General features: G+C 40.6%; 1 protein-coding gene across 2 annotated transcripts in view; it reads right to left on the bottom strand.

The window, feature by feature from the left end:
• Nucleotides 1-16,900, bottom strand: part of MMP16 (matrix metallopeptidase 16) — a 248,253-nt gene extending 231,353 nt beyond the window's left edge. Inside the window, exon 1 of one of the 2 annotated variants that reach the window (XM_075582964.1) lies at nt 16,440-16,900. In XM_075582964.1, coding sequence (XP_075439079.1) covers nt 16,440-16,565 — 126 coding nt within the window. In that variant the 5' untranslated portion in view covers nt 16,566-16,900. The remainder of the gene's footprint in view (nt 1-16,439) is intronic. The other variant, XM_075582963.1, reaches the window with a different exon arrangement.
• Between the last annotated feature and the right edge of the window lie 1,956 nt (nt 16,901-18,856).

Genomic DNA, 18,856 nt, shown 5'->3' with positions numbered 1-18,856 from the left:
TGTGAAATTCATGCTTATTACACATCTGGCATATGTGGCATCATAATTCATTTACAAATATTGTTAAGATTTGTGGATAGACCATTAGTCTTAGATAAAGACGGGAAACGCTCTCCAGTCCTTTGAATGTCCAACAAATGTGTTATTATTACCCATGTCATGAATGTTGTACACACTCTAGAGTTTTTTTTTACTCTGCAAATACTAAGTTTCTTACCATATAGGCGGTTTTTAGAGGAGTATTTGGACAAAGAACATTCACAAAACATAAATTCATGTTTTTTCAGCCTACAACTGAGCAGAACAGGTGGCAAATGGATACTTAGATCTTGTCACTGATGTTTTTTTTTATCATATAAGGACGAGCATGTATTTAATTTAAAGGCTTCTGTTTAAAGTGGGGAATCTGTAGGAAAGTGAAATGTTGTAGCTTCTTTCAGCACCCCTTTTGAAAAATGAATAAGTGCTGGAGAACCGTTCAGCTCTATACAATCGAATGGGAGTAAAATCTTCTCCAGCACAATGACGCGGCTCTACATTATACAAGAGCCACAAACCCATGAATAAGGGAGGCTCCTCCAAAACGTTAAGCATATCTTTATTTATAAGCACCCACAGCTTTACTCCGCACTTTGCAAAAAAGACAATACAGTACAAGTACAGGGAATTATAATACTATAAGCGCAACAAGCAAAATCAGACAATAGGAAAGGAAATACCTTTCCCCGAGAGCTTACAATCTAAATTGAATGGTGGGAGACTTACAGAGACACAGCAGGTGAGGGAATAAGTGCAGTAGATGGCAGTGCTTGGCCACAATGGTTGGTAGGAGCGACTGTGGGTGCGGGACAGTAGCCATGAGTCCAGACTAATGAAATGCTTCATTTAAGAGGTGAGTTTTAAGATTTGCCTTAAAGATGCAGACCAAGCAATAACATACATGTTTTTTTTTAATAAATCAGTTCTATACTATGAGAATATACTTGTAGCATTGAAAAAAAACAAACAAAAAAAACCTCTGAATTACATTTTTAACGCATTGTAATGTAACAAGCATTTTTTGTTTCTATAGCAACTCACATCCCCTTCCTCTTCTGAAACAGGTTCTGGCACCGCTTTTTGAGCCCTGTCCTCTCTTTAGCTATGCACCAATTGTATCAAGTTACTGCCTGTCACATGATCTTCCCCACAGAACTTTGCATCTTTGGTCCTCTTCTGCTGCATTGACAGCCATCTAGTGAACCCCGAGTAGAATCTTTGCCCACAGATCGATTGTCAATTTAGCTAATTACTTATTGTGTGGAATGAATTGATGCACATATTGAAGGGAAAATAACAAAAATGGCAGCTTGGACTCCTGCTTTAAAGATGGGGACTGAAGGTACTTGGCATATACTGAGTGTGAGGGAGTTCCACAGGTAAGGGGCAGTGAGGGAAAAAGGTGAGAGAGTAGTAGCGGTGAAAGTGGTGGAAAGGAGACAGTTATAGGTGGAGAACAGGAGATGCCAGGGGCATAACGAAAGTTGAAAGTCGATATGTAGGGAGGAGCAGATGGGTGGAGAGCCTTGAAGGAAAGGAGGAGAACTTTGCAGGTGATCTGGAATTTGATGGGAAGCCAGGAGAGGGATTTAAGGAAGAGATGAGCTGAGACTGCTTAAGGAGAAAGTGAAATTATTCTAGCAGCAGAATTTTAGATATATTGCAAAAGAGAAAGTTATGAGACAAGGAGGGCTTTTAGCAGTAGGTTACAATAATCCAGACGGGAGAGGATAGGGGCATGCATTAGAGTTTTAGCAGTAGTTTGACAGAGGAAAGGGCAGATCTTGGCAATTTTACGGAGGAAGAAGCAACAAAGTTTAGCCATGCCGTGAATCTGAATGGAGAAAGAAAGGGAAGAGTCAAATATAGCTAAACCCTGTTATAACGCGGGTCTCGGGGTCCACCCCGAGACCACCGCGTTACTAACGGGGTCGCGAAAAAAAAAAATGGCCGCCGCTTTAATGCAGATTCATCCCGCGGGACAGGAGATGGGAGCGGGCATGTCCCTCCTCTCCCCGCTTCCCCCTGTCACCGCGGGACAGCCCGCGGGGCAGGAGATGGGAGCGGGGATGTCCCTCCGGTCCCCGCTTCCCCCTGTCACCGCGTGACAGGCCGCGGGGCAGGAGATGAGAGCGGGCATGTCCCTCCGCTCCCCGCTTCCCCCTGTCACCGCAGGACAGCCTGCGGGGAAGGAGATGGGAGCGGGGATGTCCCTCCGGTCCCCGCTTACCTCTGATCCCTCCACGTGCCCGGTGCTCCCGCTGCCTGCATGGAGGTGGAAGCGGGGGGTTTCTTCTCCCCACCGCTGTCGCTGGCGCTCCCGCTGCCTGCGCGGGAGGAGGGGGGGGAGCGGGTGGTGGTGCTGGTCGCGGCCTTTCCTCTGCTCCGACCCCACCCCCCGTCTGTGTAGAGTGAGAGAGTGTGTGTGTGTATGTATATATGGGAGAGAAAGTGTGTGTGTATATGGGTGTGTGTATGTGGGTGTGAGTGTGTGTAAGTGTCTGTGCGTGTGTGTAAGTGTCTGAGTGTGTGTAAGTGTGTGTAAGTGTCTGTGAGTGTGTGTAAGTGTGTGTGAGTGTCTGTGAGTGTCTGTGAGTGTCTATGTGTGTGTGTAAGTGTGTGTAAGTGTGTGTAAGTGTCTGTGAGTGTGTGTGAGTGTGTGTGAGTGTGTGTGAGTGTGTGTAAGTGTGTAGTGTGGGTGCAGTGTGTCAGTGTGTGCAGTGTGAGCAATGAGCAGTGTGTGCAGTGTGCAGTGTGTGTGCAGTGTGTCAGTGTGTGCAGTGTGAGCAATGAGGAGTGTGTGTGCAGTGTACAGTGTGTGTGCAGTCTGTGAGTGTGTGTAAGTGTGTGTAAGTGTGTGTGAGTGTCTGTGAGTGTCTAAGTGTGTGTAAGTGTCTGAATGTGTGAGAGTGTGTGTGAGTGTGTGTGAGTGTGTGTGAGTGTCTGTGAGTGTGTGTAAGTGTGTGCAGTGTGCAGTGTGTGTGCAGTGTGTCAGTGTGTGCAGTGTGAGCAATGAGCAGTGTGTGTGCAGTGTGTGCGGAGTGTGTTAAGTGTGTGTGCAGTGTGAGCAACGAGCAGTGTGTGTGCAGTGTGTGTGCGGTGTGTCAGTGTGTGCAGTGTGAGCAATGAGCAGTGTGTGTGCAGTGTGCAGTGTGTGTGCAGTGTGCAGTGTGTGTGCAGTGTGTCAGTGTGTGCAATGAGCAGTGTGTGTGCAGTGTGTCAGTGTGTGCAGTGTGAGCAATGAGCAGTGTGTGTGCAGTGTGTGTGCAGTGTGTCAGTGTGTGCAGTGTGAGCAATGAGCAGTGTGTGTGCAGTGTGCAGTGTGTGTGCAGTGTGTGTGCAGTGTGTCAGTGTGTGCAGTGTGAGCAATGAGCAGTGTGTGTGCAGTGTGGCAGTGTGAGCAATGAGCAGTGTGTGTGCAGTGAGTGTGTGCAGTGTGTGCAGTGTGTGCAGTGTGCAAAAAAAAAAAAAAAATTTAAAAACGGGAGCCACGGGAAAACCGCGTTATAACCGAATCGCGGTATAACGAGGCGCGTTATAACGGGGTTTAGCTGTATCACTCCTAAGCAACATGTTTTGGCGACACGCTAGATAGTAGAATGGTTTACTGTGATGGAAAAAAGGGGATATTATGCCAGGTTTAGGGGGAAATATGAGCTCAGTTTTAGAAATATTAAGTTTAAGGCAGCAGAGCCCCATGCACGAGGATATAGCAAGGAGACTTGAGACAGGATTGAGGGTGATTGTAGGGGTGGATAGATATCATCTCCATGCATATGATACACAGATATATCTAAGGCCAAAATAATTTATGAGGTCATCAAGTGATAGTGTGTAGAGAGAAAAAAGGAGAGGTCCCAGAACTGAGCCCTGAGGTACACCAACAGACAGATCAACAGAAGATAAATACATGTTAGCAACAGAGACCAAAAATGTGTGATGGGAGAGATATGATGAGAACCAGGATAGAGCTTTGTTGTGGATACCAAGAGAGTTTATGAAGGAGAAGAGGATTGAGGTTCCTTACAATGCATCTGATATCAGACACACTATTAGAGAGGGTTGAGGTTCCTTACAATGCATCTGATCTCAGACACACTATTAGAGAGGGTTGAGGTTCTTTACAATGCATCTGATCTCAGACGCTATTAGAGAGGGTTGGGGTTCCTTACAATGCATCTGATCTCAGGCACACTGTTAGAGTTTTGGGGTTCTACAGAATTTCACAATATAATTATAGGATTTCTTAACCAAAAAAAAAAAAGATTGGAAACCACTGGCCTAGATACTAAAATTATTTGAGTTTAACTTATCTATTCTTCTAGAGGGGATTGCTCTTTTTTTTCTCTTCTACTATAAAAACACACTACACAATTAAAATATACAGCTGTCCCGTTTGACACACAGCTGTTTACACCTTAAACTGAGAAAAGGTGTACAATTCTAACTGAACCATATATACACAGCTGTTTCACACTTGGGTACAACCATTTGCTCCGCTACTTGCCTTTGAAAAAATAACAAAATACTCCCATCCTACTGAATCCATGAACATTAAAAACACACCAGGGTTTAAACGCAGAGTTTTCAGCCTCATTGAACCTTAAGGACGCTGCGGGATATGTATCAAGTGTTGCAACCTCCAGCATTGCTCTAAAACCTGCACAAATTGCGTGATGTGACTGTTTGACTCTGTTGATGTAACAAGGTGCTCTTCTCCATTTTGCTCCACTTGAGCCATTAGCCTTTTTGGGGGAGTGGTTATAGGCGGAATCTGCGCAATATTAAAATGAAGTGTATCAAAAGTGGCACCTAAAACTAGTGCAGATTTCTTATCTCTTTGCCTCAAATAGAGCCCCCAGGTTTAGGTGGCATTAACCTCGGTTTCAAAGACATCTGTGCCAAATGTAAGAAGCAAGATATGAAAGATTCATACATATTTTACTGCTCACAAATAGACACAGATGCAAATATTTACTCTGTATTTGGTGCAAATTGCATCATTTTTTATACATATGCCCCATTGTGTTTCAAGCAGACTCTCCTGCCTTGTGTTTGACTTAAGTGCATTTTTTCTACCTATGTCAACACTAATCAAAATAATGCAGAGCAGCTGTAACTGATAGCTGTCAAAGAAAGGGCATTTATATGAACCTACCGGATCGTGTTTCTGCTTGATTAATTATTTGTCTCCTCCTTACATTCAGTAGCCTTTGTATTTTTTGCTCATATTAAAGAAGTGCATTTTTTTTTAACAAGCAAGTGTCACATTTGAGATGAATCTGAGATGTTAATACATTTTAATGAACAATATAAATAGTTCTGTTTTGATTATTACATACTACTGAATTTATTCTGAGGAAGAATTTTGTAAAGCTAACTTTGATTTCAGTATATTTTGGTCTTTAAAAAGTGTGATCTAAATGGAAGAGAATAGGAGCTGAAAGGAGCAAAATAATAAATCTTATACCACGCTACAATATGTGCAGAGTGCTACACAAACAGGCAAAATGATTCCGTGACCAAAATATCTTTGCATCTATTTGTCGCTGTCTATTACAGTGGTTGCCAACATTTTTTCAGTTAAGGAACCCTATTATTATATTGTGAATTTCTGCAGCAATCTCTAATAGCAAGTGTGAGATCTGATGCATTGTAAGGAACCCCAACCCTCTCTAATAGCGTGTCTGAGATCAGATGCATTGTACATTTTTCTGTATTTAGTACAATTTTCAGATGACCTGAAAATTACAGGGAAACATTTTAGGGATGCCCGGGTGAACCCAAGCGTTCCTATGAACCCCTGTCGAAAAATACTGATCTTCGACACCTTTAGGATCAACTGACTTGCTTAAGGTATTGTATTGTATGTCTTTATTTATATAGTGACAAATGTGTACTCAGCGCTTCACAAAGAATACAGTACAGGGAATTATAATAATACAATAAGTGCATCACAAATCAGACAATGGGAAAGGAAATCCCTGCCCCGAAGAGCATACAATCTAAGAAGGTCAGACAGATATAGCTTTGGGTCGCCTCCATGGTTCTCCGACTTGAAAAATTGTGCTTCTCTCTCAAAGCTCATTCCTTCCATGATGTAATAAATAATGTATCCCACATAATAAAAGTCTAATTGAATCCTTAATTTACTGTAAAGTGAAAATTTTGTCTCTGGTGAGTTTCATTTCTTTCATTTATGTATAAAAGCACCACATTTCAACTAGTGAAATAAGTCAAATGTATTGTTAAACTTGAAATAAGAAATACTGTGTAGTTAAGTTGAGCACATAATAGCAATTCCTGAACATTTAAAAATGAACAAAATATAGCTTTACTTATAAAGCAAGTCAAAATACATGTTTTTAACAATCGGATTGGAATCTTTTTTTTTTTTTTTTAACAGTACAAGCACAACATATACAGGCATACCCCGGTTTAAGGACACTCACTTTAAGTACACTCGCGAGTAAGTACATATCGCTCAATAGGCAAACGGCAGCTCGCGCATGCACCTGTTAGCACGTCCTGAACAGCAATACCGGCTCCCTACCTGTTCCGAAGCTGTGCGTAAGCGGGGAGACTATAGAGCCTGTTACACATGTGTTATTTACATCAGTTATGCACGTATATGACGATTGCAGTACAGTAGATGCATCGATAAGTGGGAAAAAGGTAGTGCTTCACTTTAAGTACATTTTCGCTTTACATACATGCTCTGGTCCCATTACGTATGTTAATGCGGGGTATGCCTGTAATGTAGTCTGCTTTAGTATGCTGGAATTGCAAAAGTTGTCACACCTGGAATAGTTACAATATATCATGTTAACATTAAAATCACAAACAATGTAAACATTGTGATTGAAATATACTATAACCCAAACACTCAGGTACAACTTCTGCAAGACTGTTGTAATCATAGCCATGTATATATGTATATATATATATATATATATATATATATATATATATGTATATATGTATATATATATATATATGTGGCACTGTGTGCTCATTTGCATGTCATTTCCCAGAATCCCTTGCTGCAGTGGAAGTGCTGTGTGCTGGGTGATAATGGGGAAAGGCGGGGTTGCAGACCTGCCTAAGACATGCAGATGAGCATACAGTTGTATTTACATTTGCATATATATATATATATATATATATATATATATATTATATATATGTTATTTTGTAACATCGCCGGAAGATGAGATCAGTGTATCTCGAAAGCTCGCACAAATAAAAGCATTTCGTTAGCCACAGAACGGTATCATCTATTTATTTTTTGATTATTGAAGCTCGGCTAACACGGTACTGATACCTCTACATGTGTGTATATATATATATATATATATATATATATATATATAACGTCTATGTCACAGTGTAGGATCTTTTGTCCCAGATTACGGCAGAAAACATAGTATTTCTCTATATGGGGTTTATTTACAAGGATAAATAATACACTAACTGTCACTTTAAATCAAAACAAAATCATAGAATAAACTCCTACTCCTCTTAGGAGACTAACTACACATTCAGCTTCACCCCGTACTACCTGGATAGACAGCCAAGCTTGTTACCACCCCAAACAGGTACAATTTTATAGTTGAATATATACAGTCTCTGAACACAGCAATAAAGTGTTTCGATTATCTGTTTCTCCAGGGTTTGGAGCAAACGTACCCGCTTCAGCACGGTCTCACATCCTTCCTTCCAAGGGGAGCTCAGCCCCACGACAGCTCAGAGAATCTCTCCTCTGTAAGTTTAATGTTAAGGACAGGACGTTCCCGCTTCAGCACGGTTTCTTGTCCTTCCTTCTTCTTCCTGGGATTAAAAACCCAGGCAGTCCCAGCAGGCTCCACGACCACCGTCCAGCGAGCCTAGGGGACTGTGCCAGCTTCACATAGCTGGGGAGAAGTCTTCTCTGTCCCCCTTCTCTGGGAACAGCAGTCTAATTGTGTATAGTCACTTCCTGACTTTTAAAACTCCATGAGCAAATCAGGAGTTCAGCCTGCTCAATTAGCCAGCAGCTGCTGCTGGCTTCTCTAGGGAGATTAACTCTGTGCATTGGAAAGTCCCATAGCTGCCCTATTCTAACACCTAAAGGACAGTGATATATATATATATATATATACAGACAAAAAACAACAGCGCAGATATAAACAATATGTTGAATATGGTTAAATTAAATTAAAAAAAACACACTCTCAGCCAATCAATCAATACAAGGTATATACCCTTACAATCTACTAACCCTACAGACTTGCAGCCAAGTTAGGTCTACAGGAGGTGAGTTCGAGAGTCCCTAAGTGGATTAAAGGCCTTTAATGATCTTACTAGTGTAAGTGCATATCTCACCGAATTCTAATCTGATTGTATTGATATACTGCCCTTTGATTTTTTCCTCTCTTTTTTCCTTTCTCTTCCCCTGCATATGTGCGCCTAGGTCATTCTTTGCAATATATATATATATATATATCTGTATATAAAATGAATATTTACCAGATGTTGGTCCGGGAAACAGAGGCAGCACACAGCCAGGTAAGTACAAAAAAACTATTCACATAAGGAGTACACGGCACTGCATCCAATGTTTCGGTCAGCAGAATGTGACCTTCCTCAGGGATGTGCCTTTGTTTTTTGTATATATATATACAAACTAAACTGACTTAGCATCTCATCCCAGCCTCTGTCTAAAAGCGGTGTTTAAAACAGCATGCATTGGCTTGAGGATTTGCTTGTGTAATACGAGCTTGAGACAAAAGGTGGCACTGTGTGCTCATTTGCATGTCATTCCCCAGAATCCCTTGCTGCAGTGGAAACGCTGTGTGCTGGGCGATAATGGGGAGAGACAGGGTTGCAGACCTGTCTAAGACATGCAAATGAATATACAGTAATATTTACAGTTGCTATATATATATATATATAAAGAAAAAAAAACGCACACACCCTAGTGCATTAAAATAATAACACACATATATATTATTTTAATGCATTAGGATGTGCGCCCTCTTTTTTCTTGTTTTATAGATCCTTTCTACTGGAACTGATACTTCCTTCAAGAGCTTCCCCCCCTTCTTTGCGGATTGCCTTTTTCTCCTGGTCAAGACTGTATTCCGGTTTATTATTCTATTTCTGGACTTTGCATGTGGACTATTGTGTTATAATTGGATTATACATATTTTGATGTATATTTGCACTTATTATATATATTCACTTTATTCCTTCATTGCACCTTAACATTTATATTGATTTTGTTCGCTGGTTTATACATATATATTTAATATACAGACTAGCAGTTTATGATTTTCCACCAGTAATATTGTCACTGACACAGTTTGGCTTCTGTCCAATCAACATTATTTCCAACTGGTATATTTTCCTGCTTAAATAAACATCCAATCAAAAAATAAATATAGTCTTACGAATCCCTAATTTCAACTTTTTCAAGTACTCTTGAAATGTTATGGGAATCACCAGACTAGAAGATAATCAGCCTCATTCAGACTTCAGCAAACTACCAATGGCCAGTAATCTCTTACAAAAGAGCATTTACATGTCCATTAAATGGATAGACTGTGCTACTGTGCTTAAATATTGCTTTAAAAAAATGCTAGAAATGTGGATTAAATTTGCCGGCTCACTCAGCAAAATATCAGAATTGCTTGCAAAAGGGAACCATTTTGCTATTTTCCACCCTCGGTACCATTTATAATGATACTTGATGTCGCTTTGAAAATATAGCTCAAACGACCATCTTGACCATCTTGCCCATCTTCAAAAAAGCTACAAAAACAAATGTCACAAAATGCATAATACATCTTGCTTTCATTATGGGCCTGAATGAGGGATGAATCCCAGAAAAGTGTCAAAGCTGCAGTTATCAGGCCTGGATTAATAGATCAGTTTTTTTGTTTTGTTTTTTAAACTTGTATTTTATTGAAAGATTTTTTCACAACAACAGTACAAACAGTTGCGGGGGGGAGGAGAGGAAGGGAGGGGGGAGGGGAGAAAGGAGGGGGGGGGTAACAAAAATAATTTTAGGGAGGGGGAATATATCAGTTTTTAAATAAAATAGTAGCCATTTAACGAATTTTCACCTTAACAATGTTCTGCATTCTACAACATTTCTCCAGAACACTAGAACAGTTGATAATTTCACAATTAAATATGTTATCAGGATAAAAATATAAAGGCAACATCTCTTAATTTTTTTTGTTAACAACTGACCCCTCTGGTGTAAGGGACTAAGTGGTATCTGTAACTTTTATTACATACAGTTGTATAGCACTGTATATACAAAGCTTCCTTGAGAGAAAATCAAAACATTACAAATACTTGACATCCTGTGTTACAATATGTTTTATTTATATATTTGCCCAGTAAAATGTCTCTGTTTCCAGTGCCTCCAAGGCTCTTGCTTTGCTGGCCCCACTGCAAGAAATCATCTCCTCTCCCAGGCACAATGAGCAACAAGCAGCTGCTGCTGGGAACATGGGACTTAAGAGAATCTTCACTCCCCAGCCTGTTCTCCTCTTCCTCCCCTCCCAAGTGAAATGACAGAGGGAGAAGTGGCCGCAGACTGCAAGAGGAGAGCAGCGATGGGTGGGAAGATTACTGGCCCCTGAAGCTTACCAACTTCAAAACATTGAAAGGCGCAGGGTGTAAGTCTCCAGATGCACAAAGCTCAATTAAGAAACCTAACTTAATGTCATGTTAAAACTAACTGGGAAAAGAAAAGATCCAGCGCTCCACGGATTTGCAAAAGTATCACATTTATTGCGCCATACACAACGACCGTTTCGACCTTAGTAGGTCTTTTTCCCTTGAATGGCGCAATAAATTTGATACTTTTTGCAAATCCGTGGAGCGCTGGATCTTTCCTTTTCTCAGTTCAAGCTTGGATATTTGTGACAGGTATCCTTTTGAACCAGCAGCACCGGTAATACTGTTTTGTTTTTTGACTAATGGTGTGCAGCATATCACTGTTCATTTGACTAATGTTAAGACTAACCGCATAGCTTCAAAGGACAACAGCATTAAGCTGTGTTTTCTCCCATAAAGATTGTTGCATTACCTATAACGAACATTAGTGATAATGATATGCCAATGAGGCATTACCACAGCATTCCATATCCACTAAAGTCCGTTAAGGTTAATGTGGGGACTTGACGTTATGTTCGTTAAGTCATAGCTAAAATTCGCGTTACTCCCATCCAGACCTGAAATAGGGGATTAACAGGGTCTAGATGTGTGTAACACCACAGTTACACATGATTTAAAAGCAGCAGAACAGACTGCATAGTGTTTAAAAAAAAATAATATTACATGATTGAAGCAGGGGGTCTCTGGAGCTGAACTATGTTAATTTCAGCTCTGAGGACCCCCTGCTTCCAGAGATACTTACCTCTCCGTAGGGGTGCCAGTATCTCTCCAGTCAGAGAAACTGTGTACCTAACATAATGGTAGCTTTAAAATGTCCCTCGTTACGCGGGGCAATAGGAAGCTGTGATGTCATCCGTTGTGGCTTCCTATTGGCCAGCGTGACCGGGACATTTAAACTTCACATCCTGTAGATAACGGCAACGCTACGGAGGTATCTCTAGAAGCAGGGGTCCCAGAGCTGAAATTAACACAGTTGAGCTCCGGAGACCCCCTGCTTCAAATCTATCATTACAAAATACATCGTTTTTTAAATGCAATGCAGCCTGCTCTGCTGCTGTAACTATCATAGTGTTATTTCCCTCTACTCTCTTTCTGAACTCGAACTAAAGACCTATTTGCCGGTCTGCATCGGAGTAACACCAAGACATACCCAAATTCAATGGATGACAAGGCGATTTGGTGTGACAACAACGTGATGTTAAGCCTTTGCTAATAATAATGTAGTTCAGACATTATTTTTGCACGTAATTAGCTTTCAGGGTACCCTTTAATCTCCTTGATCATAACGTCCGTTCCTGTTTTAGGTAATTTCACGATATGAGCTCTGAATCGACTGAGCTTTTAGATCTTGCCCTAAATGGCAGAGATGCCTGTGGGGAAAAACAGATATATAGAGAAGCAAATGAGTGAGTGTGTAAGAGATGGTGTTACTCCAATTCTGGGTGGAGCAATTCCTGTCTCCAAACCAACACTAAAAGGGTAATATGGAGAGAAATGACTAACAGATTAAGTAAAACTATTTATGTATTGATTTGAATGTACTGTAAGACAATTTGGTTTTATGTCTGTGGTTGTAACCTCAAAATTAAACAGAAAAACCTGCCCCTCTGATGAATGGGTGTTTTTGCTATATTGCTGCATATATCTTTGTGCAACTTGATTTAAGGAGCAGTTCTCCCTACTGTGTTTTCTTGGCCCGTCATCCTTTTCTTTAGATGTACAAGAAGCAGGAGATATTCTGAGCTGAACCCCATTTATTTCAGCTCCAGAAACCCAAGAGATCTTAAGATACTTACTGGGGGAAGGTGCTAGTACTGACTCTTCCAGGGGAAAGAAAATGGAGAGAATGTTCAGTGATACAAACGCTCTAGTGCCGGATCTACCATATAAACATCTTCTATATAAATCCACAGCACTGGTACAGGGTTTGTTTGTGAATATAATAAATACAGTTCTTCAGTGGTCTGCAATCTTCATGGGGACCAATAATCCCTGAAGAGGCAGAGTAAAGGGAATAAACCCACCACTCAACCCCTCATTAGGATGATCCCTGGATCTAGCGGAACCACGCTAACAATAGTAGTATATAGACTGTTACTCACATGTCAGGAGTACCCCCGTCCTATGCATGTGCCTGGGCGTGCTGTCACTGTTAAGACATACAAGTACAAATCCAGAGAGAGAGTGTAACGCACAGCCAAAGAGAGTGGGTCAAAAATTAATCTTTTATTCGTCCATATGAAAAAACAGAAGTGAAAACCTCCTACATGTTTCGTGACCCAGCACTTTATCAAGGAGTATACTTTTTCATATGGATGAATAAAAGATTCATATTGAATCCAATTTTTGACCCACTCTCTTTGGCTGTGCGTTACACTCTCTCTGTATTTGTACTTGAAAGAAAATGGAGGTTTAAATTTCACGCGCGCCAATAGGAAACCGCAGTGTAATACGGCGCCTTCTCCGGTATCTCGGGTAGCAGGGGGTCCTCAGAGCTGAAATTAATGCAGATCCCCTTCAGAAATCCTCTACTTCCTAATCATGGACGAAATAAAAAAGGGAAAGGGGTGTGGCAGTGGGAATTGCTGCTTTAATATCAACTCATCTAGTGCCATTTTCCCGATTATGGTTACGTTTGCTTTTTCATCCTCGTGTAGTTTCTTCTGAAAGTTTTACATGTAAAGCTTTAAACCCTCAAAAACATGATGAAAATTTGAGAAAAGTAACCACCTTTAAAATAATAAAAAAAAAAAAACATAGCTTCCTTTAAAATATAAAAATAATCATTTAAAAGATACAGGGTTTTTTTATTCAGCCATTTTTACCCCTTTATTGCCAGGGGCTAGCAACACAATGCAGAGTAGTGGAACAGTAAATAGAGCGATACAAAGTTACAAGGGAGATTAATTATCCATGGTGCATAATGGTTTTGCTGTCTAATAATTCAATAATAACTTTTCTATGGATAAAACGTATTTTTTTTAAGAGAACTTTGTTTTTGATCAAACACTTTTCTCAAGAAAAGACTATATTAATCTGAAGAAAAAAAATTCAAGAATTTAAAAAAAATTAAAAATAGGAGACACTGCTACTAAAAACAGGCCAAAGAAAAGGTTGGATAAAGTTGCGTTTGCATTTCGCTATCCAGCCTCACTGTATATTTCATTCTACAATGCAACAATAATCTTGTTTTGGATGAAGTTGTGCAAAATATATTTGTATGGACTCGGAAATCAACCTTAATTTTGAAATGTATGTAGGAACAGTTAATATTTCAACACTGGAATTACTACAGGATCCATGCTTCAATTAGCTCTCATCCATGCTTCAATTAGCTCTGATCTAAGGAATTTTAATTGATTTTGCATCGTATTGGTTTCAGAAAGAGGAAGATATTTTGTGGGTTGAGGGACCAACATATCGGTCCTACAAGGTTTTCTTGTGCACAAGCACTAGAGACTGCAGAGGATTCATCATAAGATTTTACTTCATTGTATCTCAAATAGTTTATACTGGGGTCTGGAAAGCAGACAAGAGGGCGAGGACAGTATACGAACAATATTTATTGCACCCAGAGACTAAGGAGTGACAATGCAATATCACAGTGAGAAGTCCCAGACACAGTCACAACTTATATTGGAGCTGGACAATTCTAAAATAATTCAGTAGTGTAGCCTTTTCTACCCTTGTTATTAAACATTTCACAATTTACGCTTGATAGTGTTTAAATGTATGCTTAAAAAAGCTTTGTTCTGAATTGGTCTACAACATATAGCAGGTTAACCCCTCAGTTGCCAGGGGGCCAGCACCACACTGCACACATCCGTTACCTCCGCTGACTTGGAGAGGATCACCGACTTAAACTGCTATATATCACTCTTATACGAAGAGGATCAACAGGCTAGCAGTTATTTGCAATGTATGTTATTTTGTCAGAGACCAATTGCAGCATTTCAGTTTGCAGCATCTGGTCTGCAAGCAGTTGAAAGGGGGAAAAAAATCACAATAGCATCCATTTTAAGAGGCCATGCAAATTCTTATCTTTATAAAAAAATATGTCTACAAAACAGAAAAATTATTACAATAAGAAATTTGTAACTAGAACTTTTGTTTAATAGTAGTAGTATTTATTTATTTGGTATTCAAAATGCCAACCGTAATTTTTGTCTCATTTCCATTTCTAACGAAGGGGCTTGAGTAAGCTCCGAAGTGGCCGAACGTCAGTGAGTTTTAGGCAGATTGCAGTGCATCCCGCTGATTCTGAGTTTATTGAATCAGTGTTATCAGTCAGACATACAGTACTGTATATTTCCACTTTTCCTTCTCCATTGAGCTCATGTTAAATCCAAGCAGAAAAATACACTAAAAGTGGTTTCACACAATTTTTTTTAGAGGCAAAATTGAGATCATACATTATGTTGGACAGCTTTATGTTTAAATGCTCAAAAAATATTCTTGAAAGGCAGTGTTGACATACTGTACCCCAGATATTAAGACCAGCAATTGGACCCTGCATTGAACCATATGGGTGATCAAAAGGTAAGCGTATACAGTACAGGTGTCTCCTACTCAGTCTTTAGGTACATAATGTATCATTTTATTTATACAGCTCCAACAATGTACGCAGCGCTTTACAAAACAACAATACAAGGTCAATAAATTACAAACAATGCGGATAAGTGCAACTGGTAAATTACAACATAAGGCCGAAGAAGACCCTGCCCCGAAGAGCTTATAATCTTAGTGGTCATTTATACATAGCTTGGTTTGACCGTGCCAATAGAAACCTGGAACCATTGTTTTGGGGATTTAATGTTTACTGCTAAATTGTATTTCATTGTTGTGTTATATTCTAATCAAATCATTAAAAAAAAAGTTGTGCATTTGATTATACATACAGGTATTCCGTTTCAATTTCTATATGTGCCACCTCATGTACCCACCCTGTGCCCTGGTATCCAACAGAAGCTGGAGTCACCACTGATTGCGGGACACAAAGAGCCATGTGGCAGGGTTTACTATAAAGCTAATCTTTCTAACCACTGTGGTAGAGACTGCCCTCTAAAGTAACTGAACAAAATAAAGAGAGACAGTATACCCTTCAGCTGCATTCAACTATACCCTGCACAGTATACTTACAGTACATTATCTGATTTAGAGTTTATTCTCCCCAAGGAAACATTCAAGGGGAGGCGCTGTCAGGACAATCTGCTATAAAAGCACTTTGTTTATAAAGATCTACAGCACTAGGAATCAAGAACATAAATCCCCCTAACATCTCAAGTTTCATTCTTTGTGTTGCTGAGTCTAAATCACCCTCCTCCCAGAACAAAGCAAGCTGAAGTAGCGGGGTAACTAGAGGCAGTGGCATACAGTACATTAAGCTGTTGATTCATTACCTGAATACAAGACGCAAGAAGAATTACATAGAATGGGATGCCTGGTTGGCTTTGGTCATTTTAATTATACTGGAGCATCACCTCTGCCAGATGTTGCACAGCGTGTACCGTATGGGCTGTAATAATGCTCAAGCAATGCTCATGCTGTGTGTGATCTGCGTTGCTGCCGCTAACAGGGTTTTCACTGCCCTCAAGGCATCCACCCATCAGAACAGGGATGCTTTCCTTGCTGAAACCTGATACATGGCACAGTTCTCTGAAAGCCCACGTAGTCCAGAGCCCATTGGCCGTGGGGGGGATACAATATAATCAGCATACATATTGGCTTACCTCTACATTGAAATACTGCTCCTCTCCACACACCGCACATACAATCCAAAGCAAGGTTTGCAAGACAAACACCCCTGAATGCAAGAAATCTACCGGTCTCTTAGTGCCTGATGTGATCAAGATCATGGTGAGCTGTGCTTCTCTGTGCAGGCGGCTGCTCCTTCAGAAAGTCCCCCGTGCCCGCGGAGAGTAGCCTTGCAGGAACACCCAGTCCCTAAAGGTGCTTTGCTGGGAGGGGAACACAACCTTCTGCTCTAGAAGCACACAGAGGGATGAGATCCTATTCATAACCAGTGGTCAGGCGATCCGATGCACAAGTTTGAATAGCTCCTTGTATCCTGTCCCCCTGCCCACGTCTGTATTGAGAGAGGCCTGTTTGCCTAGCCTGCCTCTCCTCTCTTTTTTTTTTTCCTCTCTGTTCAATCTCCTCTACGGGAATGTCCATCCTTAATCATCATAACTCCTCCTCCTCCAGAGCCAGCCTTGCACAGCTTAAAGGAGACATACCCCAAAAGATCAGCAGAGGAAGGAACTCATTTGGCAACTGTGAAACAGTTTGAACCTATTCCTTTGTTTCTGTGGGTGTTGGCATATCCTATTCCTTAACTGCTGAAGGAAAGATGGAGTGACTGGTGCTCATAATACTGTATATTAATTCTAAAATATATATATATAACTTTCTTGTAAGGAAGGAGGAAACAATGTGTGTTCTTTTTTTTATTAGCAGATGGTAGAGCAGAATAATTTGCTGAAATCCTAGCCCTGAACAATTTCTAGAAATCTTTGCAGATTGTTAAATGCTAAAAGTGCAACCTTGTTTTACATATCAATACTTTAAAATCCAGAATAATTTAGCTACAGTATGTCAAAATGAGAACATACTGTAGTTTAAACAATATATATATTGTTCATCTGAGGTTGTATTTACCTAATTTTAAGACCTGCTAAAGAACAGATGATTGTTATTATGTCCTGACATGTAAAACCATAGAATTCAAAGAGGGTGTACTTTCTTTTTCACACAACTGTATATATTATTTTTTTTTTTCCAAATACATGTGTCAAACTCTCCCTCACTGTCAATAATACCACAATCTCATCAACACCCCATGCCCGCTGCGTAGGGGTCATCTCTGACCACCCTCTCCTTCATTCCTCACCTCACTAGATTCTGCCATCTACCTAAAACCCCAGTTATGACTTAAAAAGCTTTCAACAATGCTGCCACCCTTACATCTCACCCCCCACCCCTCCCCCCACTATATTCTGCCCATGACATCCGCCTTTCCTCCGGCCTTATTACCTCCTCTCACCTACAAAATTTCTCCCGTGCTGCCCCCTATATGTAATCTTTACCTGAAAAACCATAACTCATTACCCTAAATCCCCTAACCCCTTACCCTAAGAAACTTACCGTAAAAGCCCTAAAGTGAACCCCTAATGCTAGTCACTTACCTTAAAGGCGAAATGGGCAGTGGTTGAATGGCAGCGGTGGAGTGGCAGTGGCAAAACGTCCCATTCCGGGGAGGGTTAGGTTTGTTGGGGGATGAGGGGTGTGGGTTGATGGGGTTGATGATTGGGGTAGGTGCCTCAGGGTGGGTGGTTATGCATCCCGGGGATGGGGTGATAGTGGCAACCCCTTTGGTTACCTTAACAGTTAACCACTAAGGTGGTCAAGAGAGATAGGTAGTGTAGGTTTTTTTTAAATCGTATTAACCTTTTTGGTGTTTGAAGTATACAGGCATACCCCGCTTTAAGGACACTCACTTTAAGTACACTCGCGAGTAAGTACAAATCGCCCAATAGTCAAACGGCAGCTCACGCATGCGCCTGTCAGCACGTCCTGAACAGCAAAGTTGAACTCCCTACCTGCACCAAAGCTGTGCACAAGCGTGGAAACTATAGAGCCTGTTACAAATGCCTTATTTACATCAGTTATGCACGTATATGATGATTGCCGTACAGTACATGCATCGATAAGTGGAAAAAAGGCAGTGCTTCACTTTAAGTACATTTTCACTTTACATACATGCTCCGGTCCCATTGCGTACGTTAATGCGGGGTATGCCTGTACTGTGGAAATTACAGGCATCAAAGGGGTTAATGTTATTTCTAACATTGGGTTTTGTAATAATAGATATTACTGAAGCCTATGATAGAAGTATTATTAAAGCGATGTGGTAATTAACGCATTAACGCATTATTAACACATTACTGTAACCTCCTACTGTCTTGCCTTCCTGCCTCTCATCTGTCTTCCCTACAATCTATCCTATCTGCTCCTCCTTACATCTCAGCCCTAATTTCTCGCTATATACCATCCCGACTCTTGCGTTCTGCTCAAGGATGTGTTCTCTCTAAACCTTTTGTATCTAAAGCCCTCTCTCGTCTTAAACCTTTCTCACTGACTGCCCCAC

The sequence above is a fragment of the Ascaphus truei genome, chromosome 2 (genome assembly GCF_040206685.1).
Source record: "Ascaphus truei isolate aAscTru1 chromosome 2, aAscTru1.hap1, whole genome shotgun sequence".
Taxonomy (NCBI): Eukaryota; Metazoa; Chordata; class Amphibia; order Anura; family Ascaphidae; genus Ascaphus; species Ascaphus truei.
Note: the sequence above shows the minus strand (reverse complement) of the source record. Positions and strands in the feature narration are given on the sequence as shown.